This window comes from Rhinatrema bivittatum, chromosome 2 (assembly GCF_901001135.1).
Source record: "Rhinatrema bivittatum chromosome 2, aRhiBiv1.1, whole genome shotgun sequence".
In the NCBI taxonomy this organism is placed as follows: Eukaryota; Metazoa; Chordata; class Amphibia; order Gymnophiona; family Rhinatrematidae; genus Rhinatrema; species Rhinatrema bivittatum.
Window position 1 is genome coordinate 388,358,004 of NC_042616.1, and position 25,057 is coordinate 388,383,060.

The 25,057-nt window shown below is 44.2% G+C and overlaps 1 protein-coding gene across 1 annotated transcript in view; it reads left to right on the plus strand.

The window, feature by feature from the left end:
- The window catches only part of ADCY2 (adenylate cyclase 2), a 1,371,519-nt gene that overhangs the window by 1,187,435 nt on the left and 159,027 nt on the right, over window positions 1–25,057 (plus strand). The window contains exon 18 of the mRNA XM_029590013.1: window positions 22,086–22,270. Coding sequence (XP_029445873.1) covers window positions 22,086–22,270 — 185 coding nt within the window. The remainder of the gene's footprint in view (window positions 1–22,085; window positions 22,271–25,057) is intronic.

Sequence of the window (25,057 nt, forward strand, 5' to 3'; positions counted from 1 at the left end):
GATATGATAGAGGTATCTAAAATCATGAGAGGTCTAGAACGGGTAGATGTGAATCGGTTATTTAGTCTTTCAGATAATAGAAAGACTAGGGGGCACTCCATGAAGCTAGCATGTGGCACATTTAAAACTAATCGGAGAAAGTTCTTCTTCACTCAACGCACAATTAAACTCTGGAATTTGTTGCCAGAGGATGTGGTTAGTGCAGTTAGTATAGCTGTGTTTAAAAAAAGGATTGGATAATTTCTTGGAGGAGAAGTCCATTACCTGCCATTAATTAAGTTGACTTAGAAAATAGCCACTGCTATTACTAGCAACTGTAACATGAAATAGACTTAGTTTTTGGATACTTGCCAGGTTCTTATGGCCTGGATTGGCCACTGTTGGAAACAGGATGCTGGGTTTGATGGACCCTTGGTCTGACCCAGTTTTGCATGTTTTTATGTCCTTAGCTAAAATTCAAAGTAAAACGATAAATGTGCCTGAAAATCAAAAGTGAACTGCAGTACACAGGGGAGAAACAATTAAATGTTGAAGTGAAGAACAAAATTTGGGAAACAGAGGGTGAGCAGGGCATACTATTCAGTGCCCACTGGCTAGGAAAGGGATCTAAGCCAGCAGACACTACAACATAGAGCTCCACTGAAAAGGAGAAGCACACCATTGCCAGGAACAGAACCTCACAGTCAATGGGTGTCTTCCCATCCAGTTGTGGCTTCCTGGTCTTATAGATGGCTATCTTTGTAAGAGCCAGGGAAGATAGACAAGCAGGTCCTTGAGGCCTTTTGTTCTTGAAATTAGGGTCCTAGACATGGTGCACCCAAAATTAAACATGCGAGGGGAGAAATGTAACCAGAACTGCAGGGGCAGGTTTCATGTTAAAAAAAAAAAAAAAAAAAAAAAGTTTGCAGTCTGGTACAACAAGAAAAGGAATGCAATATAGACTCCAACCTCCTGCAGATTGTATAAGAGGATAAGGCTAGAACCTTGCAGATACTGAGAGCACATTGCTGGATTCAGCTCAGATCCCCTGGTGGTCCTTGGGATATGCTGGAAAAAGAAAGATGGATGCCAAGGGGTTCTTGCCCTCAGATGTTAGAAGAGCTTTCTGCCAGATGGTTTCTGAGTAGGATATTCCTTGACATGATGATGTCAGACTGGGGAGGCTGGAGGGGATTTGCGGGTCTTGGAGCTAATGAATGTGGGGTTCTGAGTTGGGTGGGGACATCCAGTTTGCAGAACTCCATCAAGGAAAGAGTGTTGGTCAGGTGACATGGTATCCCTGATCTGGAGCAGGTGACAAGAAACATGAGGTGTTGCGAGACCCAAGAGATGGGCTAGGGTCTTTGTGGTCGCCCACCCACATCTGTTGTAGTCCAGGAGATCCCTGTCATTTGTGATTCTAGCCAAGATTAGCCAACAGGGAACCATGGAGGATTCGAGCGTGCCCGCAACCAGGCATGGGTTGAAGAGCAGAGGCTCGGCTAAAAATTCCACACTTGCTGCTACCGGGGCTTGTCTGGTCATGGAAAGCATGTTCCAGGCTTGACAGAAAACTGGCAGCCTCAAGAGGTTCTTGCCTGAACCTCTTCGATTAGTACAAAAAGTTTCCAGTCATACTGTATGTTGCACAACTGGCTCAGGAAGTAATAAGCCAATGTGCACCACTGCGGAGCTGGGCTTGCGTAGAGGAGCCTCTGCAGAGTCCGAAGGCAGAAAGTACAGACCTAGCTTTGGACATATAACAGGCTCTGCCTGCCTTCTCTGAAGGAGGCTCAGAATACCTGCAGAGACCTAGTACTTCCTGGCCCAGAACAAATCTAGTAACTTCCTCTGGGTTTGGGCTAAGATCTCAGAGGTTTGAGTCAGGAAAATCAACCAGTGCCAAAGCCCTTCCCCTGAGGGGCAACAACTTCAGCAGACCCATTCACAACATGAGTTGTACAGCCATTTTATCTTCCAGCTTGTGCCAATTGATGGAGGCCATGGCCTCTGCAGTTGACAAGTGGACACTTAAGTATTTCAATGTTTCCTTGCTTCATGCTAGATTGTGGAAAGCATCAGGGAGCATATCCACTGGTCATTCTACTAAAAGCCTGGAATATTTGGCTCAGTTCATTTTTACTGAGGATGCAGCTGAGTACTCATCTGGCACGCCTGTACCCTCTCTTGATGAACTGGGTCTCGGGACATGAGGAGCACATCATCATCATATGCCGAGAGGGTCACTGGCATATCAGGTTCCTGCAGCAATAGCCTGGTGAGCCTCCTGCATAGGATGCACAGAAAAAGCTCAATGGCCAATGTACACAGTTGCCCCGACAAGGAGCATCCTTGCTTTACTTCTCACCTGAATGCCAGAAGCGCTGTCAGGAACAAATTGACCTTCATCAGGCACTCTACAGAGCTATAGAGGAGTTGGAGAGGACCCATGAAGAAAGGACAAAATCAAATGCCTCAAGGTTTTTAGGAAGTATCTATGATCCACTCTATTAAAGGCCCTCTCCTGGTTAGCGCAAGAGGAGCAATAAGCAAACTAGTCTTGCAGCTTAAATAATCAGATCCAAGACTAGAAAGATGTTTTTTTTATTTTTATTGATTGATTTAAAATATTTCTATACTACCAAATTGTACAGGACTGTTGGATTCGTGGACCCTTGGGCCGGTCGGAGCCAGAGGATGGATTGCTGAAGATGGTTGCAGCAGTGGCCCCGGCCGGGAGGCGGCAAGGACAGGCTGGTGGCTGGCCGAAGGTGGAACCCTGGGAGCCCTATGCGACCAAGGGCTTTGGCGAGGAAGCAGGAGATGGTGGCGGTGGCACTGTGGTGAGAAGATCTTCGCCCTGGAAGCCGATCCTCCCCCGAGAGGAGCTCGTAGGAGTTCGGCCGCTGGGACTTAGGAGATTCACCCTGGAAGCCGGAGTCCCCCCAGGAGGAGCCCGTAGGAACCCGGCCGCTGGGACTTAGGAGGGCCCATGGGGGCCTGGTCAGAAGAAGTCCAAGGTTGAGTGCCGAAGAGTCGTCGCTCACCAGTCCAGAGTCGGGAACCAATGGATCACCGTAAGCCAGTCCAAGGTCAGGAGCCAGAGAATCAACGTAAGCCGGTCCGGGGTCAGAAGCCAGAGAATCAACGTAAGCCGGTCCGGGGTCAGAAGCCAGAGAATTACCATAAGCCAGTCCAAGGTCAGGAGCCAGAGAATCAAAGTAAGCCAATCCGGGGTCAGGAGCCAAGCAGGAGACAAAGAAGCAGGAACGCAGCAACTGGATACAGGAAAACCTGGGAACCTCGTTGCAAGGCAGGGAATGGCTGCAGCTGCAGGGCTAAAGTAGGCCTGCAGCGTCTGACATCATCTAGGGCTGATTAGGGCTTCTCCCGCGCTGGGCCCTTTAAAGGCAGGGTAGGCGATCCAGTGAAACCGTAGGCAAGCAACAAACAGAAGGATGCCAAAGAGCGTCTTTTTCAAACTTTAATTAAGGAGACGTGAAAACTCAAATAGAAATGCCCTTGGGCATTTCTATTTGAGTTTTCCCTTGGCATTTCTATTTGAGTTTTCACGTCTCCTTAATTAAAGTTTGAAAAAGACGCTCTTTGGCATCCTTCTGTTTGTTGCTTGCCTACCCTTTAAAGGCAGGGCAGGAATGCGCGCGCGTGCCTAGGGGGGCGGAGCCAGCCGCGGGGAACGCCGGCAGAGAGAGGGAGGCCGGAGCGCGGAGCCAGAGGGCCCTGCAGGCCCGGGAGACGTTGCCACGCGCTGGGGACGCTGCGGCCGGGGTCCCTGCAGCCCTGGGGAACGGGAGACGGACCCGGGACCGAGGCGAGGTGAGTGCCGATTCCAGGGCCGTCCCGGAATCGCAACACAGGACATTCCACACAATAAACAATACATAATAAATCCCCACTGTACTGTGTTCCCTCATATACAATCCACAGATATTTTAAAAAGCATAAAATACAATATATTTTATAAGAATATCAAAATTATCAGACATTCAATGAAAACATTATATCAACTTTATATCAACATCCCTCATACAATCATCCCATTGATTCCATGTCACATTAAAAAATAACCATAACTAAACTAAGAAATTGACGGGCCCTGTTTCCCCTAAGACTGTAAAAATCTTCAAATCAGACAGTCCATATCATAGCAGTCAAAGCACTTCCCTTTAGTCAATGTGTGTACATAGAGGTTTGCTGCCACAAAACGCTCAGGAAGCAATGCCGACTTACAATTCAGTCTTAAATACACTTTCCTACTTCTGCTTTCTTTCAAAAAAGGCAAGACATTGAGATTCATTCAACTTAATGTCTGTTTCCATTCTCTCTAATTCATTTCTCTTTATATAACTCTCAAGAAAAAGCAGAAATGCGACATTATGCTTATTAGTTATCAAAAAGCAAAACTGCTGTGCTTTGCTCATTAATGCCCACATTTTAAAGGCCTGCGCACGTAAACTAAGGGGTGTACGCACGTGGCTGGGCCTTGTGCGCTCCACGTACACTTTTAAACGGGCCCAGCCATGCGTGTAAACCCCGCTACACGCACAAGTGCCAGGCCTCTCCAGGGGGGGCAGGGAAAGAGCCAGGACAGTGCCAGAAACACGCTGAGGCAATGGACTCTACTGAAGGTAGTCGACCTATTGCTAAGGCAAGGAGAGGTAGCCGAAGTGGCCTTTTATAGGCTAATACCAATAATGTCATTATCTGTTGCTGTTGGGCTTTTCCCACCATGAGCCTTTTAAGAGGCGTATGGTCAGGCTCATGAGTGCCTTAGGGAAGCCCAGGGAGGCAGCGGTGTTGGAGGCAGACTGAGCACATGGCCCTACTACACGTTTAGTCCAGAGCCTTCGTCAGTGGGAGTGGCCGTAGAGGAAGGCGGAACATAGCGGCCTTCCGTGCATTTACCAAAGGGCCTCCCCGGCAATGGAGAGACTTGCATTGGGCCCGGAGTTGGAGGTAAGAGCAGCAGTCCATGGGCCTGTCCCACTCTTACTTCCAGACACAGCTTAGACCACATTGATAAGCTCGTGGGGGCTGGAACCTGGTTGATAGTAGCTTGCTACACAATAAAACGTCACGTTCTTATTCCATATAAGAAATCATGAACAGTCCCAAAATTCACAGTATTAACTAAAGTCGATTACCCCATATACTGATCCATGATTAAAGCAACTTCTCCATTCTTATGGTTTCCTCAGTGAAAATCTGTGAAATTCAAAATGCCGTTTTATGCCATGTAATAAAGCTTCATATAGGCTCATCAGAAACATCTGAGTACTCATGAATAAAGCGCACCACTGTTTCAGGAAAGCAGACCACTGCAGTCTTATACACTCAAAAATAAGTATGAATGGGGAAGCACCCTGGAGAGAGTGTCGTCCTGTTAAGGGGGACCCGGCCAGAGGACTGCGATTGGAGGACCCGCTTAACCTGGGCCAGCTGTGTCACAGTGTCTCCCTGATCCCAGTGATGTCATCAATTGGTGCCCGAAGAGCTTGTAAAAGCTGTGAGGCTGCAATGAGCAGCCAAAGCCACATGCCCCTTGTCGCATTTTTGGGGCAGCTTTGCCTGGATGATTCATGGGCAGAAAAATGAAGATAAAAGTTTTGACATCTATTCCGAGTTCGATTGTCGTGAGAGGCCCCATGGGGACACACCTGGCATGCAGGGTGAGTCAATCTATGCAAAATCCTATTCCTGACATTTCTTTTACTTCAGGGTCCACAGAGAGTCCTGGCCAACAACCGCTACCTCATACTGCCCCGGGACTCTTTGAAGTTAATTCTTCAACTTTAGTTAACAACTCTAACCCTTCCCAACACAACGTGATGGAATTAGGTGAACAACTGGGAAAATTCCCCATCAGTGGGGGAGGGGGTATATCTCAGCCAGGAAGTTTTAGTTTGTAACTTCTTGACCCCAAGAATGTGACACTTGCTGATGTTTGGAGGGCAGTCATAAATAAATATGGAGAAGTTATCCAGCTCTATATCTCAATTTGGAAATTTTTCTGCTGAAACTAAGAATGTGTTCTTGAAGATCATGGAAATGATTTAGCTAATTTAGAAGCAACTTCAAAATCTGAGCATCTCAAATTGCTTCTCTACAGTTATCTAATACTTCTTTTATAAAAAATAGTTTAATGGTGCAAAAACAATTTGAAAATTTAGAAAATGAGATGTGAATAAAGAGCCTTTGTTTTCTGAATTTTCCTATTTCAAGATTGCTATCAGATACTGAATTGTTTAAAAATATATATTGGAGAACTATTATCTATTTCCTTGACTAAAGAAATGGTAATTTCTAAAATGTATTCTATTCCATGGTTTAGGATTAGATTGGAGAGATGGGAAGATGACCTGGATGTCTTACAAAGGGATAATCCTAACTTGACCTCCTTTTTGGAGGCTTCTATTGATGACATCCCTACCAGGGCTATGCTCTTGGTATCATTTTGTAGTGAACAAGATAAAAATTTGTTATTACAGAAATACTTTAAGAATAAGGATGTTCTTTTCTGTGGTCAAAAAATGCAAGTATTTCCTGATGTTACTAGAAGTACACGACTAAGGAGGAAATGATTTTTGTTATTAAAATCAGGAGTCTTATCCCTGGGGGTAGTATTTTTCCTTAAATTCCCCTGAAAGTGCTTGGTCCCGTACCAGAGAAATACGTTTATATTTCAAGATCCCTCCCATCTTGAGACATTCCTTGTGGATAAGGGGATTTGATATGAATGTTATGGCTGCCATGTGAAGTATAAATGGTATTAAGCTATTCTTTTTCTCTCAATTACTGTAATTTTTACAGATTTTCTTTGTTACACATTTTATAGGTTATGCTTTGAAATGCATTTACCTGCTATTAAGTTCACTTAGAGAATAGCCACTGCCATTAGCAATGGTTACATGGAATAGACTTAGTTTTTGGGTACTTGCCAGGTTCTTATGGCCTGGATTGGCCACTGTTGGAAACAGGATGCTGGGCTTGATGGACCCTTGGTCTGACCCAGTATGGCATTTTCTTTTGTTCTTATGCTTGCTAATTTTGTATTGAGGACTCGATTATTGGAATATAATATGAATGTTATGTGCTATGTTTTATTGGATATTCTATTATGTTTGCCTTTTGGATATTGTCAATACATCTTGTTAAAATTCAATAAAATATTAATGAAAAAATAAATATGAATGAACTCATGACTTTGTGGAGGTATCAGCAGGATATAAAAAAATAAAATAAAGGTCACCCTATCATGTTAACTTCCTTACAGATATTCTCAATTATTCATGATGACCCAACGTAATCTTAAACAAGTTTTAGTCTCTGTATGATATCATGGGGCAGATTTTAAAAGGTACGCGCGTGGCGTATATTTGTGCACGCAACGTGGCGCACACAAATGTATGCTCGATTTTATAACATGTGCACGCAGCTGCGCGCATGTTATAAAATCAGGGGTTGGCATGCGCAAGGGGGTGCACAGTAGTGCACCTTGCGTGCACCGAGCCCTTGGGGAGACCAGCTGGCTTTCTCCGTTCCCCCCCCCCCCCCCACCTTCCCCTCCCTTCCCCTACCTGTCCCAGCCCGAAAAATAAATGTACCTTTATCTCACAAGTTATCCCTGCCGACTGCTGGTGTGCGATCCCCTGGCCCAGCGGCCTTGCAATGGCCTCTGGCCATGCCCCCAGACTGCCCATTTTTTCAAGCCCCAGGACTTACTCGTGTCCCGTGGCTTTACACAAGCCACCAGGCCTTTTGAAAATAGGCCCGGTGCACATAACCCTTGAAAATCTGCCCCCATATGTGTTCACTGTCAATCTACATAAATATAAGAAATGACGAATATGTCCAATGTCTGGTAACTGTATCAAAATGTGAAATATAGTTACCACTATTGTAAGGTGTCTTATATCCATCACTATTCTTTTAATCCATATAACTCTCTCAATTCATCCCATCAGTATGTTATAGTTTGCATCATCTACTCCGGCATCTGCAGTAAAATTAAAACATGAAACATTGGTATGCTTTATTTGAGTTCTCAGAAGTTTTTGATGAGCTTATGTGAGGCTTTATTTCGTCCAATAGGAAGTGGAGATGATGAGCGGTATACGCTAGTGGTAAATAACCATATATGAGGGAAATATAGCACTAGAGAGTTCTCGGATCCTTGTAATGAATATATCAAGGAAAATGAAGCCTTGGATCAAGCGCTTTCCCCTTTTATTCATAGATGCTTAAACAGAGGTGTCGGTCCCCCAACACGGACCGTGTTTCGCCACATGGGCTGTGTTGGGAGGGCCAGATGCCTGGAAAGACTGCTGTGAGTGTCAAAGTTGTTAAGCACCTCATATATAATCTACAGATATAAAAAAAAAAGCATAAAATACAATACACTTTATTAGAAAATCAAAGGCACTTTTGACACTCACAGCAGTCTTTCCGGGCATATGTCCCTCCTGATGCAGCCCACATGGCAAAACACGGTCCATGTCGGGGGACCGTCACGTCTGTTTAAGCATATATATATATATGAATGAACATATAAATAAATATATAAACTATTATCAAATTATAAAACCATGATAAAATAATGTTAAAATATTAAAACATTCAAAACCACACATCACATTATCAAAAATGGTCTGGTCGGAGATCATGTAGGACTTGTCACGGTGAATCACATGGGCTTCCACAGATTTGAGCCACAGCGAGATCATCTTGGCTATGCTCTTATAGTTTGTGCTGAGCAGCAAGACTGGGTGCCAGTTCTTCACATCGCCCAGGTCCCCCTTCTTTGCTATTAAAGTTAGCACTACGCGACTAGCTGCCTGGTCTCAAGGGCTTCTTCTAGGACTTGCTGGAGGTCAGGCCATAGCTCACTCCAGAAGTGGCAATAGAAATCCAGAGTCAGCCTGTCAATACCTAGAGACTTAACATAGGACATCAGACCTAAGGTTTCAAAGAGCTCAGCTAGACTGTGAGGTCTGTCCAGCCACTTTCTTTCACCTTGATGACCATGGGAAGCCCCTCCCATAAAATCCTGCAGGCGTCTGGGTCAGTAGGATCTGGAGAAAAGAGCATTTAGAGTTCTCTAGCTCTGGATCAAATACTTTCTGGATCAGTAAGGAGAAAGTCCTCCGCGGACAGCAGCCATATTATCTGGTTCTTGACTCCTCTTTTCTTCTCCAATCCATAGAAGAAGCATGAGCCATGATCCATCTCCCTAAGTATTCAGATGAGTGGTGCAGTTCTGACCCTCAACTAGGTCCCAGATTGCACTTACTCTAAATGTACAAGCTCTGTTGACCTTGGTCCATGAGTATATGCAGGCGCTTCTATAAATCGATCACTACCACTCAAGCTGCTCAATTCCAGCATTGCATTTCCTGTTAATGCTGTTATATACTCGTGATAGAGGATCCAGAGACAGACCTTCTCCAGTTCCCACCTCTGACCCATTGAGGAGAATTCTTCCACGCCAGTCAACCCAAAAGTCCTGAACTGATATCATGAAGCTTTGGTCCTCTAATAAGGAGTTGTTAAAGCGCCAATAAGTGGCTCAGGACTCTGTTGACTCCAGACCCACCATCACAGTCACAGCATTGTGGTCTGAGATCAACACTAGTCCAATGGCACTGGACCTGGCTTTATGACATTAGGTGGCTTGATATATAGAGCCAATTGATTCAGGATTGGGACATCCCGCCTTCTCTCAACCCTTGCAAAGGTGAAGGTAGCAGATATCTTGGAGTGGTGTTCCCCCTAGATAGCAACCAGGGGGAAGAGGCAAACCAACAAGACCAAGAGTGACTCCTTGTTGTTTCTGTCCAGGGCTTCGAAGTTACAATTACAATCATTCCAGAACACCATACACTCATCAACCTCTAAGTTGTCAAGGTAGATTGTTGTTTGTCTGAAAAACTGCTGTCTGCTGAGTCCTAAACTCAGAGTGTACATATTTAGGAAATTAACAATTCCACTCTCAAGCAGGACCCTGACATGCAGCAGTCTTCCTGGTATGGTGGCTTTCACTTAGAGTACCCCTGGTTAAAACATCTTCACAAACAATGTTAATACCCCAAAGATGTAGAAGCAAGATGGTTAAAGAAGACACTGCTGCACCATGCTAGCAGCCAGTTGGCCTCATCTGCTAGAGTGGTGGAGATCTCTTGGAGAAAACTCACAGCATATATCTTCTTTTGCAAGAAGTTGAGTACGTGGAGCTTACAGAATGCATCCTTACAGCTGTTGAATAGTATTGACAGCCATCCTCTGTCAATACTATTCTCAAATTCTTATTTGAGGAGCTTGAGATGGTTGTAAATATATGGAGAGTCAGACCTGTTCGGCCTTTCCATATATTTTGTCCTGATGGTTGACTCAAAGAATAGCCCAGACTGATCAAATAGCAACTCTGCATCTGGCCACTGCACCAGTTGCTCCTTCCTTCTTTCCTTACAGGGTTTCCTTCAGGAACTGAAGGATCTGCTTAAGTATGACAGGAACCTCAGAGTCTGCAAGATCTGCAGTACATACAGATCTGTCATCTGATTGATTATTGTCCCTTGCTGCTCCACTGCTGAGGATTTTGAAGCTCTCCCCCAGATCAGGGAGAGACTTCTTTCTCAGCTTGATCTTAATCAATCCTTTGCTGCCCCAAGAAGATGTTTCTAATTGTAAGGGACCAATGGTCTCCCCAGCGGTGTAAACTGGAGGCACTTGATATTCTGCTTCTGATGCTGAGGAGGAGGCTTCTAGCAACATGACAGTTATCCTCTCCAGAAGCTCCTCTGGAGGAGGGTTATGGCATCGCTGCTGGGACATCAGGAAGTTGGTTGGTGAAGGGAGGAGTAATCTCCAAAGAAGCTGCAAATGTTGTTTCCTCTCCCTTCGGTATTCCAGCAGTGATGTTTATGTGGAACCAATCTCTATGGCCAAGTCTCAGGGGGTATCTGAGAGTCTATTTATTTATTTATTTATTTATTTGCTAAGTTTTATATACCGTCATTCGGTAGAGCCATCATAACGGTTTACAAAGTATGCATTTACTTAGTAGTTGATTAACAGTATAACAAAGTGAACATTTGACAGAAATTAAACAATTCAAGTCCAGAAAGTATTATTAAGATGTATGAGAAGGGTGTGAAGGTTCTGGATGGAGCGAAGAAGTTGAGGTTGATAGATGAGAGTTCAGTTGTGAGTTGGGATGATCAGACGTATGAGGGTCAGTGTAGAATTTGCGAAACATTAGTGTTTTTAGATCTTTTTAAAATGATTTTAGGTTGTGCTGTGTTCTTATATCTTTAGATAGGGTATTCCATAGTTCAGGGGAGGCAATTGAAAAGGCTCTTTTTCTTGTTTTTACCAGATGAGCATCTCTGATGGGGGGGGGGGGGACGTTCAGGTATCTTGAGTAATTTGGGCGTAGGTTTCTTGGAGGGTTTTGAGGAATTATGTTTAAGGTGTGTAGACCTTGATGATGATCGTTGTTTAGAATTTTGTGAATGATGGTCATTGGTTTGTATGTAATGCGTGCTTTAATTGGGAGCCAGTGAAGTGAAGTTAGTATGGGTGTTATGTGTTCGCTTTTTTTGAGCTTGTTAGGACTCTGGCCGCTGAGTTCTGCAGAATTTGGAGTGGTCTCAGAGTTGAAAATGGTAATCCAATTAGTAAGGAGTTGCAATAGTCGAAGGTGGAGAAGACAAGTAGTTGTAGGACAGTTCTGAAATCAAAAGGGTTGAGAAATGGTTTTAGATGTCTTAGGGTTAGGAGTCTGTGATATCCTTCTTTAGTTTTGTTTGTTATGTGGTTCTTGAAAGAGAGTTCTTGATCAATGATAATTCTGAGGTTCCTGGTGTGTAGGGAATATAGATTTCATTTGTTTGCCTTGAATTGTCAAGGGTGGTGGAGAAGGATTGGGTTTTTTGTCTAGACACCTTTTCTTTGGTGATTTACTTTGGCCCCACCCTTCCTAAGATAAAATATTTCCTGCTGATTATCTCGACTCTAGTGTCATGCCAGGCTGCCTACCCTGGCCATATGGTAACCCCAAATGGCTCTCCCCTTCCTTTTTACCTGTCCAAGACTCAGAGATCTGTGGGCCAACTGGTGGCTGGAGAGTGGGGCAAGAGGTTTCCTCAGAGGTCCCTCTAAGAGGAGGATATTCTGCTCACCTCCACTGCATCACAATGGCAGTGGTGGGATCTCCAAATAAGATTTGCTGGGATACCTTCTCCACCCAATAGAATTGATGATCCCGGGATCAAACCTCAGAATGGTGTGACCACTAGATGTCTGATGCTTCAGGGCTCCAATCCAGGGTCTTGCTAGTAGTTGGACCCAGATCTTCTGATTCTAATCCCAAGTCCCTTGTCCTATAAAGGACCCACATCCTCCTGTCTTTGGGAGCAGCTTTTTCCATCCCTTCCCCTTCTCCACACTCAACCCCCCCCCCCCCCCCCCCCCCCCCCCCCCCCCCCCATCTCCTCCATCTCCCTCTTCTTCCCAGGCTTTAGTTCTCCCTCCCCCTCAGTAGAGATTGTATCGGTAGGGGATGGATTAGGACAGGATTGGGAGGAGAAGATCTTTCCGTGCGTGTTGGCAATTGTGTGAGCAATGTGAGGGAAGATGGATGTTCATAATATCGCTCCTATCCTTCCTCTTCAGCAGTAGCTGAGTTATCAAAGGCTCTCTCTGCCCCCTTTTCTGGAATTGGAGGGGCAAATGATGCCTCTGCTGATGGTGGCAGCACTGCTGTCGCAGCCACTTTCTCATTAGAGGCAGTCCCCTGCAAGATGGTATTTAAAAGTGTAGCTGCCTCAGTGTTGCTGGGGTGAGGGGAAGTTCTCTTTGGGATGATAAGTTGAGAAGTTGCAACTTCACTATCACTCTGGTGTGGCCTTCTTTGGCATGCAAGAGGAAGTTGCCACTTTACTGACAGATTCAGTAGTAGATGTAGTTTCAGTGATGGTTTTGGGGATCTCAGAGGTGATAATGGCTTGTGGTTCCCTGACATTGGTGGTTTATTTGTGTTATTCTGCCTTTCAGGCACTTCAATGTGGATTACATTCTGTTACATTAGGTATTTCTCTATCCACAGAGGGCATTCAATCTAGGTTTATAAACAATGGAGGGTGAAATGGATTGCCGAAGGTCACAAGGAATAGCAGTGAAGTTGTTCATGTTTGGTAGGTAACTGTGATTGTGGTGGCAGTGGATGAGTGCAACCTGGTGGTGTTAATTGGACAGGTCCTAGTGGCAGCATCGGAGATGTTAGGACCTTGGTCTCTGGAGGTGCAGGTGGATTTTGGGGTGGAGAGCTTTGCAGCTGCCAGGTTGTTGACAGCAGCTGCAGATATGAGGGCCACAGAGGAGGGGAGGCTCAGGGGCAGCAAACTGGGTGCCTTTCTTTGCCTTGGGGCACACCTTGCGAGTATGTCCCACCTCCGATGCATAGGAAACACCTCACTACTTCTGTAGTATGATAGTTTGTAGGGCCCCTCATGTGGGATGATGATGAATGAGCCCTTCACCTCCTCCCTCCATAAGGCAGCTTCATGGTAACCTGCAGTCTGTAAGACAGGACATGGCTGATGATATAAAACCGCGAGCGATTTGCCCCTCCGTGCTTTCTGACTTTCGGGCCTGCCTCGCTCAAAATGGCGCCGATAGCCTCTGACCTACTATGTCACAGGGGCTACTGGTGCCATTGGTCAGCCCCTGTCACATGGCCATCGGCGCCATCTTGTGCTCCTACCATGTGACAGGGCCTGACCAATGCCACCGGTAGCCCCTGTGACATAGTATGGGCAAAGGCTATCGGCGCCATTTTGATTACTGGCAGGACTGCGAGATCACTCCCAGACCCTCGCTGGACACCTGCTGGGTCAGGAGGCCCCCCGAAGATGGCCAGAAGTCCCTGGGGGTCCAGCGGGGGTCCCAGAGCGATCTCCTGTCCTCTGGCCATTGGCTGCCAGTAATCAAAATGATGCCGATAGCCTCTGACCTACTATGTCACAGGGGCTACCGGTGCCATTGGTCAGCCCCTGCCCATGGTAGGAGCACAAGATGGCGCCGATGGCCATGTGACAGGGGCTGACCAATGGCACCGGTAGCCCTTGTGACATAGTAGGTCAGAGGCTATCGGCGCCATTTTGAGCGAGGCAGGCCCGAAAGTCAGAAAGCACGGAAGGACAAATCGCTCGCGGGACCCCGCTGGACCACCAGGGATGTTAGTAAGTCTTGGGGAGGGGTCGGGATGGTGGGGGGGGGGGTGTTGTATTATTCTAAATTTTAATGCTTGGGGTGGTTTTTTATTTAAAAAAATAAAATGTGCCCCTCCCCCGTACAAACCCAAAAAACACATTTTTCTCATAGTTCAGGGAAAATCTGCATTTGTCATGGTTCGGAATGCCCCGAACCATGACAAATGCACATCTCTAGATGATAGTAGGACCCATTACTTTAGCCAGTGTCATTATGTGGGCCTCCACAGTTACCCCTCCCTTGTGTGGGCACCTGGCCCCATGCCTCCAGGTTAATCCGTGGAAGGGATAAGTGATTTGCCATGTTTTATAGTCCTTCCTCCCCATGCCCCTCATAGCGCCACCGGCTGCTACACCTGATACAACCATCACATAGGATGTAATTTGCCGTGGTTTGTCGGCAGCAGAGGTGGATGCGATGAAAGGGGAAGAATTGGGGCCCTGATATTTGTCACCTTTGTGCTCTTCAGTCGCCTGAGGTGTAACAATTTAGCAGCAGGGTCACTACTTGTCTCTCTGGACAGCAGTGCAGCCATCTCCGAGGTGGAAGGAGGGGTCTTGCCAGCCACAGTGGCTGCCTCAGCAGTGGATGGAGCTGAGACAGGAATGATGTTTGCAGTGGCTGGTGATGTAGTGCCAGCCACAAAAGAATCCCTCAAGAAAGGGGTCTCTACCTCAGTGGTTGATAATGCCAGGACAAGAGTAGCATGCCCAGCAACGGCAGTGGTGGTTTTAGTATGATCCTCTTCCAGGGTAGATACTGCACTTTGACCGGGTGCAGCTGTTGCAGATGTTGGGCAGCTACAGATTTTGTTGTTGCTGCAGCTTTAGGGGTGCCAGCCAGAAGTTGAGATGTTAGATTTTAGCATAGACTTCCAGCTGACACCTTTCTTGTGTTCCTCCCCAACTTTCTAGAGCCTGCCTGTGCCTGCTTCTTTCCCATGGCCCAAGCTGTTCTTTCTTTTCAGATTTAGGGAATAGGGATTGGGGGTTGAAGCAACCTCTTATAAAAGTAAAGGAGAAATGAGGGGAAGGACTGCAGCAGATGTTTAACTCAGCTAGGCTTCAGAGCTTGTGACTGGGCTGAGTGATTGAGTAAGTCTCCTCCCCAGACCTCCAGGAGCCTCAGTACTCCTCCAGGATCCTCAGCTAATAAAAATGCAAACCAGGTGGTCAACGCAATTATAGCAGAAAGTAAGACCTCTGATATCAATGTTATCATCCATCTGGGAACCAATGACCTTGCTAGAAATGGTGTCCACAAAGTACAGAAAGAATTCCAAAATCTAAGGAAGAAACCTAGACACATGGCAAAGACTTTTGCCATTTCATAAATGTTATTTGTTCATGGAAAGGAAAGGTTATGCCATATAGATAATTTCAATGCCTGGCTCAAAACCTGGTGTAAGGAAAATAGTTTTGGATACATTGGAGCCTGGTGCCATGTATAGAGCTCGACTACTGTAATGCCCACCTCCTCGGGCTACCCTCCTCCACTACTAAACCCTTACAAATGTTCCAAAATGCTATCGCTAGGGTCATTACCAACTCACGGAAAGCTGATCACATTACTCCTATACTCAAAGAACTCCACTGGCTCCCCATCGCATCCCGAATTCTCTTTAAAATCTTAACCATAGTACACAAATCCATCCACTCATACAACTCTAACTGGCTAGATGAACCCTTTTGTCCCATACGCACTGAACGACCCACTCGAACTGTCAACAAAGGCACCCTCTCCATTCCCCCCTTAAAAAAAGCCCACCTTACCTCAACTAGGGATCGCGCTCTATCCATTGCAGGCCCTAAACAATGGAACGCCCTCCCTACCACACTCAGGCTGGAGCCATGTTACTCCAAGTTCAGAAAAAAACTTAAAACATGGCTCTTCCGACAAGCCTACCCTGACTAATCTTCACCCCCTCCCCCCCCTACCCTGACTAATCTTCACCCCCCTCCCCCCCCCCACCAGCCCCTGCCTTAATTGAACCCTCTTTTACACTGACTCCTGTAAGTAACCTGCTTAAGCCTGTATATAGTCCTGTAAATAACCCGTTACAGTTCTAATGCTCTAATTTCAATGCCTCCTGCTCTATGTATAATCCTCCTTGTTTCCCCTCCCTGTGGATTGTAATTTCAGCCTTTAGTTACAATGTGAACCGGTATGATGTATGCATACTAATACCGGTATATAAAAAGTTTCAAATAAAATGTTAAGGATGGCCTACATTTGCCTATGGCAGGAAAGAGGATGCTAAGTGAAACATTCAGATCATACATTATAAGGCATTTAAACTAGGGAGCAGGAATGACAGGAGGTAGCCAATGAATTTGGCATGTCACCCTCAAGCAAAATAGGAAGAGGCAAGAGAAAGTAACAAAATTAATCAGTTCAAAAAAGCAGAAAAAATGACTAGGAAAAGCAGCTGGAAAGCTATGACTACAAATGCTTGGAATCTGGGCAAAAAAATCCCAGACCTGCAGGTCCTAATGGTGGAGACAGACTTGGACATTTTTGCTTTACGGAGACATGGTTCACTGATTCCCATGATTGGGGTACAGCCATCCCGGGCTATAACTTGTTAAGAAAGGACCTAGAGACAGAAAAGGAGGCGGCATAGCTCTTCATGTCAAAAACAATAAACAAGCAACTAAATTGCAAGGGATGTGGAGTTGAGAAGAAGCATTATGGACCATCCTAAAAAAAAGAGGATTGTGCTTCCATTATTACTGGTGTAATCTACAGGCCACCAACTCAAACAGAAGAACTGAACAGAGAACTCATCAAAGACATCCAAAAGGTGGGAAAGAAGGGAGAAGTGTTGCTCGTTGGAGATTTTAATCTGCCGGGTGTGGATTGGAGCATCTCTTCTATGGAATCTACAAGAAGTAGAGAGATAGTGGATTCCCTTCAAGGTGTTCTGCTCAAACAAGGGAGGGTGTGATATTCGATCTAGTGCTCATTAATAGTGATAATGTCTCTGTTGTTTGGGTAGGGGCTCACAGGAGCACCAGTGATCATCAATTTTGCAAACAGGATACAGAAAGTCACATGAAGACCTGACTTTTGAATTTCACAAATATGGACTTTGTGAAAATGGAGAAAGAACCGGAAGACTGGGAGAAAATGGGTGAAGTGAAACCAAATTAAAAGGAGTTATTACAGAGACAACACATCTATATGTTAGAAAAGTAAACAAGTAAAAGGAAAAAGAAACCTATCTGGTTCTTTAAGGAAGTGGCTGAAAAAATAAAGGCAAAAAGAACAGCATTAAAGAAGTATAAAGGATCCCAAAAAAAGGAACATAGGGAAGAATATCTGTTAAAATTGAGGGACATGAAGAAAAAATTAAGGAAAGCAAAAGATCAAGCATAAGAAAGGATTGCCAAGAGGTAAAGCGAGGTGACAAAACATTTTTCAGATATATCAGAGAAAGAAGGGAGGCCAGATGTGCTTTAGTGCTTTAGAACGCTGCAGCCAGAGTACTAACAGGTAAAAGAAAAACCGATCACATTACACCTGTTCTCAATCAATTACAATGGCTCCCTATTGAAAAAAGAGTAGAATTCAAAGTTCTCTCTATTCTTCACAATGCTATATACAAAGCCGATTACTCCACCTTTGATGACATCATTCACTTACATTGCTCTCAACGAACAACAAGAACGACTAGTAAAATCCAACTTGTGATTCCCTCACTCCCACAGGCCAAATTATCCTCCACCAGAAACAGAACCCTTTCCATTATTGGCCCTAAACTTTGGAATTCATTACCTCATTTCCTCACCAATCAAGAAAACTTAAAATCATTCAAAAAAGACCTAAAATCCTGGCTACTCAGCCAGTCTTTTAAAGACTGCACTCAATGAACTTATAGTACATTAACATAGCCTGCTATCTTTCAAAATCTCCTTCAATCAATCTCCCTGTTTCATGATGCAGATGTCCTCTGTTTTTCATTGTTCCCAGATATCTCTGTTCACCTACTCAGGGTTTCCACCCTGTGTTATCCTGTTATACTCATTCTCCTTGTTATGTCTTTGCTCATCATTGTTAATTTTTGATATTTTTAAATTTCAAACATTGTTCAATGTAACAAGTTGTTCTGTATGTAAACCGGAGTGAAGGCAACTCTGCTATACATCGGTATATAAAAAATGCTAAATAAATAAATAAATAAATAAATAAATAGTGAAACTGAAAGGTGACAAGGAGTAGTGTGTGGAGAGAAACGAAGAAATAGCAGCAATATTAAATAAACAGTTCAGTTCAGTTTTCACTAAAGAAGACCCTGGAGAAAGGACCATTGCTAGTTGACAAGACCATAGACAGGGATGGGATAGACAAAACTCTATTTACAGAAAAGAATGCATGGGAGGAGCTGGACAAGACCATGGGGCCAGATGAGATACATCACAGGATACCTAGGGAGTTCAGATATGTCCCGGTGGGTCCAATGAAGGACTTGTTCAATAGATCCCTGGAAACGGGCATGTAGCTGCGAGATTGGAGAAGAGTGGTGGTGGTCCCACTTCACAAGAATGGTAGTAGAATGGAGACTGGAAACTACAGGCCAGATAGCCTCATCTTGGTGGTGGGAAAATAAATGGAGACTCTCCTGAAGGAAATGATAGTGAACTATCTACAATCCGGTGGGATGCTAGACCCAAGGCAGCATGGATTTACCAGGAGAAGGTCCTTTCAGACAAATCTGATTGATGTTTTTGATTGGGTACTAGAGAATTAGATCGAGGAAGAGCGCTCAATGTGATTATTTGGATTTCAGCAAAGCTTTTGATATGGTCCTGCATAGGAGGCTTGTGAATAAAATGAGAAGTTTGGGAGTAAGCGCTAAGAAAAGTAAAAAGTCATGGGATAGATGGTGATGTCCTTTTGTGGATTACAAACTGGTTAAAAGACAGAAAACAGAGTAGGATTAAATGGACAATTTTCTCAGTGAACGGGGGGTGGGCAGTGGAGTGCCTCAGGGATCTGTACTGGGACCCGTGCTTTTCAATATATTTATAAATGATCTGGAAAGGAATACAATGAGGGAGGTAATCAAATTTGCAGATGATACAAAATTATTCAGAGTAGTTAAGTCACAAGCAGATTGTGATGAATTGCAGGAGGACCTTTTGAGACTGGAAAATTGGGCATCCAAATGGCAGAAGAAATTTAAAGTGGTTAAGTGCAAGATGATGCCTATAGGAAAAATAACCCATGCTATAGTTACATGGTGTTAGGTTACATATTAGGAGCCACCACCCATGAAAGAGATCTAGTCATCATAGTGGATAATACATTGAAATCATCGGCTCAGTGTGCTGCGGCAGTCAAAAAAGCAAACAGAATGTTGGGAATTATTAGGAAGAGAATGGTGAATAAAACAGAAAATGTCATAATGCCTCTGTATCGCTCCATGGTGAGACCGCACCTTGAATATTGTGTACAGTTCTGGTCACTGCATCTCAAAAAAGATATAGTTGTGATAGAGAAAGTACAGAGAAGGGCAACTAAAATGATAAAGGGGATGGAACAGCTTCCCTATGAGGAAAGACTAAAGAGGTTAGGGCTGTTCAGCTTTGAGAAGAGACAACTGAGGGGGGGATATGATAGAGGTGTTTTAAATCATGAGAGGTCTAGAATGGGTATTTGGTAATTGGTTGTTTACTCTTTCAGATAATAGAAGGACTAGGGTGCACAGCATAAAGTTAGCATGTAGCACATTTAAAACTAATTGGAGTAAATTATTTTTCACTCAACACACAATTAAACTCTGGAATTTGTTGCCAGGGGATGTGCTTAGTGTAGTTAGTGTAGCTGTGTTTAAAAAAGATTTGGATAAATTCTTGGAGGAGAAGTCCATTACCTGCTATTAATCAAGTTGACTTAGAAAATAGCCACTGTTATTACTGGCATCAGAGCATGGGATATACTTTTTGGGTACTTGCCAGATACTTGTAGTCTGGATTGGCCACTGTTGGAAACAGGATGCTGGGCTTGATGGACCCTTGGTCTGACCAGTATGGCAATTTCTTATGTTCACTCAGCACATAGGGCCTCATTTTCCAAGCACTTTACCGCGTGCGATAAATTCGCAAATTAGTTGGGGCGGAGCATATGTAAAGCGGGAACCTGTTTATCGTGTGCGGCCAGAAAAGGATTATCACCATCCACGATACTCCCGGACAGCCTGAGAGAGAGAGAGAGAGAGAGAGAGAGAGAGAGAGAGAGAGAGAGAGAGAGAGAGAGAGAGACTGACTTACTATGGTGCCTGTGCCCTAGACAGGTATTTTAATCCCTATGGGAGGGCCACCTACTAACTCGGGGTGGGGATTAGGTATGAGCGTCAGGGGTTGGGGGCCACTTTCGCATTCCACATGAGACCTACGGAAAGAACAGTGGTCTCTAGTGAAGATTTGCTGGCCGTCGGAGTGAGGAAACTCACTCCAAGAGGAGATTTGGGCAACGTTCTCTCCACCTAGCTTGTTGTTGCCCAGGTAGAGTGTCCAGCAAGCTAGGTGGAGAGAACGTTGCCCAAATCTCCTCTTGGAGTGAGTTTCCTCACTCCGACGGCCAGCAAATCTTCACTAGAGACCACTGTTCTTTCCGTAGGTCTCATGTGGAATGCGAAAGTGGCCCCCAACCCCCGACGCTGATACCTAATCCCCACCCTGAGTTAGTAGGTGGCCCTCCCATAGGGATTAAAATACCTGTCTAGGGCACAGGCACTATAGTAAGGCGCACTGTGATGAAACACCAAAAGAATCATTGCACACTGGGAAAACATCGTGTGCGGTGCTAATGGTGAAAACATCGCCGCACGTGATGTTTCTCCACTGCACGAAAGAAGCCTCATTTGCATTGGTAATGCCCCCTAATGCGTTATTGGAAAATGAGGCCCATAGTTAGGCTCTGGAATTCAGTGCCAGAGGATGTGGTTACAGCAGTTAGTGTAACTGGGTTTAAAAAAGGTTTGGATAAGTTCCTATAGGAAAAATCCATAAACTGCTTTTAATTAATTAGAGATGTGAATCGTTTGGAGACAGGATACTGGGCTTAAAGGACCCTTGGTCTGACCCAGTATGGCATATCTTATGTTCTTATGTTTTTAACATTTCTAAAAATCAAAACTAAAAAACAAAATTAGTTGTACATTTAACAATTTTCTTAATATTTCCTTAGTTTTGTTCAAAATATATCACCTTTGGAATTTTTATCTACCTAAGTGGTATGACAAATTGCAACTATGCTAGTGGGTTAGATTGAACACATTTGTGAAATAAATATAACTTAAGAAAAATCATTCTGGCTTTCACATGCTGTGATCATTTTCTTGTGAATATAGATTGAAATGCAGAGAACAAGATGACCATAACAGGCTATCAGGTTATATGGCATCCTATGAAAAGTCCTAATGCTTTCAAAAAATGATTTTGCTCTTGAATGTTTTTTGCATTTTTTAGTGATGGATGGAGAAATGATTCTCTTGAGCCATCTATACACTGGAGGTAATTTTCAAAAGGATTTACGTGTGTAAACACGCTTTTGAAAATTGCTACTTTTACACATCTAAATCCTTTGAAATTTCACAGAATTTTCAAACATTTTTGCACACATAAATAAACTTTACACATGTGAATGGGCTTTTGAAAATTGTGACAATATACCGTATGCTACTTTTATGTATGTAACTCCTTTAAATAATTTCTTTGATTTTGTCTGTTTTGTACTAAACAAATGTTTGGATTGCTGTCTATTAACTGGTATCCTAAAAGATTGCTTTATTTGTTCTATTTCTGGGTCAGTATTTTATATACAGCTGCATTCTGGGATTTGTTTCCTGTTCTGTTTTCCTACGGATAAACTACGAATTGAAAATGATGATAATGCTGATTGCCCTGGTGGTTTACAGTGTAATCCTTCTGCACACACATGCTTCCATGCTTGATGCTTACAGCAGGTATCTGTATGCAACGATTCCCATAGAAAGGTATGTTTTCTACTCTTTCATTGACTGGCATTAATAATAATGATTTATTTGTGCAACTGACACATCGTAATGTTGATATGGCACCCAAACTCAAGATAATACGTCTAAATCCTGTGCATACATTTAATTTCATTTTGTGAGGTTTTCCAGTCTGGTGGCATCATTTCATGCATATATCATTTTCAACAATAGATGTAAGCTTGGGAGATATATTCTCTGAAAAATAAAAGACTCAGTAAAATAGCTGTAACTCAGTTACAGAAGAGGACAAAAATATCCAAAGAATTTATCAGCATTTCCATTTAATACAAATTGAGGCAGATTGTAAGTACTGAGCAAAAGGATGCTAAAAGCCTCCAAGTCATTTCTTGCACAGTTCTGAAATATCGCATCTTTTTGCCCGAGGTTTTAATTTCTGAAAGAGAAAAAATATTCCAAACAAAAATGCATGAAAGCAATTCTTGTGAAAATGTTTTCTAGAATTGTTTTCCCTTGAAGAAGTACATTAAATATAGCACATTTTACAGAAGCTGTTTTATCCCAAAAGCTTTTGAAACTCACAAGTTAGGTCAGAAAAGTTATCACTTATTAATTGTCAGAATTATAAAATGTATTTGTTAGTGCTTTCAGTGCATATATTTTCTAGCTACACAGGTAGGTTATAAAATACTCTTCATGCGCATGTCTACAGCTGAACGCACATATCTTATATACAGCTCCCTGTCTGGAGCTTGGTGAACATCAGGGGAGAGAGGGAGAGACTATAGGACTCGGTCTAATACAGACACATTTAGGGTATCCATTGTAAAATTGATATCATTAAAGATTTTTTGACCTTATAAGTGCTGAAAATTCAAACAGGAGTTGATTTGTACACTGCAGTCTCTGCTAGCTGCATTGTACAAATCAACTCCTTTTCATCACTTATAAGGTCTAAAATTCTTTAATGATGTCAATTTTACAATGGATACCTCTGAATGTGTCCGTAACACCACCCCCAATGTACATGCGCCTTTCCCGGCTATTTAAAATGGGGCGGATTTTAAGAGCCCTGCTCGCCTAAATCCGCCCGCGCACAGAGCCCCGGGACTCGCGTAAGTCCCGGGGTTTTCTGAGGGGGGCATGTCGGGGGCGTGTCGAGGGCGGGCCCGAACCGCGCGGCGTTTTTGGGGCTTGTCGGGAGCGTTCCAGGGGCGGGCCCGGGGGCGTGGCTACGGCCCGGGGCGGTCCGGGGGCGTGGCCGCGCCCTCCGGACCCGCCCCCATGTCGCGTCCCGGCGCGCTAGCGGCCCGCTGGCGCGCCGGGATTTACGTCTCCCTCCGGGAGGCGTAAATCCCCCGTCAAAGGTAAGGGGGGGGTTTAGACAGGGCCGGGCGGGTGGGTTAGGTAGGGGAAGGGAGGGGAAGGTGAGGGGAGGGCAAAAGAAAGTTCCCTCCGAGGCCGCTCCGATTTCGGAGCGGCCTTGGAGGGAACGGGGGTAGGCTGCGCGGCTCGGCGCGCGCCGGCTATACGGAATTGATAGCCTTGCGCGCGCCGATCCAGGATTTTAGCGGATACGCGCGGCTACGCGCGTATCCGCTAAAATCCCGCGTACTTTTGCTGGCGCCTGATGCGCCAGCAAAAGTACGCCAAATCGCGCGGTTTGAAAATCTACCCCAATTTGCGTAGCTCCCGCTCAGGCCACTTACAAGCCTAAGTGGCCGTCTTTGCATGTGCAAGACTTTTAAAATCCACCTTTATGTGAGTACCTCATATACTGACATTTTAATGTCCAGATACTAACCTCCATTAAAACCAGGCATTATTCACTGATGTTAAAGTATTTAAGTGGAACTTATTAGTTTAGTTCATTGTAACTAAAGATGAATAGCATGGAAGTGTTAATTTGGATGGAGTTGGGATGTAGCTATATTAACGCTGCCACCGTGGGCAGCTCGGTTTCCCCATGCAAAGTAGGCCAAAGTGAAAGGGCTGCTTAGCACTTGGAATCTTCCCAATCCCCACTAAATCCCACATCAGTCTCTGGCCCAGTGCCCACCCCTTTCTTAGACAAATTGAAGAAAATATTTTGAAGAAAATATTTTTTTTCAGTCAGCACATAAGCTGTGAAACTTATTGCCAGAAAAATCAGTTAAGGCTAGTAATATAATTGAGTTTTAAAAAGATTTGGACACGTTCATGGGTGACAGGTCCTTAAATAATTGCTAGCCATATGGAGTGGTTTCTCAACCTCTAAATTCTTGAGGAGAGCAACGTGAAACAAACTTGCATATTGGGATTTGCCAGGTACTTCCAAGCAACTGGACAGGCCACTGCTGGAGACCAATGGTCTGAACCAGCATGGCATTTCTTATGTTGTCCAGGTTCATACAATGAACATCCTCCCTCCCTTGCCTTGAATTAAGCTGAGAGTCTGTCCTTACCTGAAATTCTACCTTTCCATCCCAAAGTCATTGCATATCTAGGGCTTCCCCTCACCCACCTTGCCCACACATACACTCATAATCACAGAAATCAGGGTTTGACTCTTTTGAGATGTAATCCTTCATCCTCTGACACCTGAAACTTGAAGATAAATGCTACCATTACATCTATTTAGATAAGAGGAGGATGCAAAAGATAAGACATGTTGTTAAATGGACTGTATGTGAATATTTAAACTGATAGGAATGTTGTCATTTGTCATTAGCTATTTCATAAAAATCTCTTTAAATTTACCACATGGGGCTTATTTGCTAATCTGTATTAAACTGGGGCATTAATATGCCATTTTAATGCAAATTATTC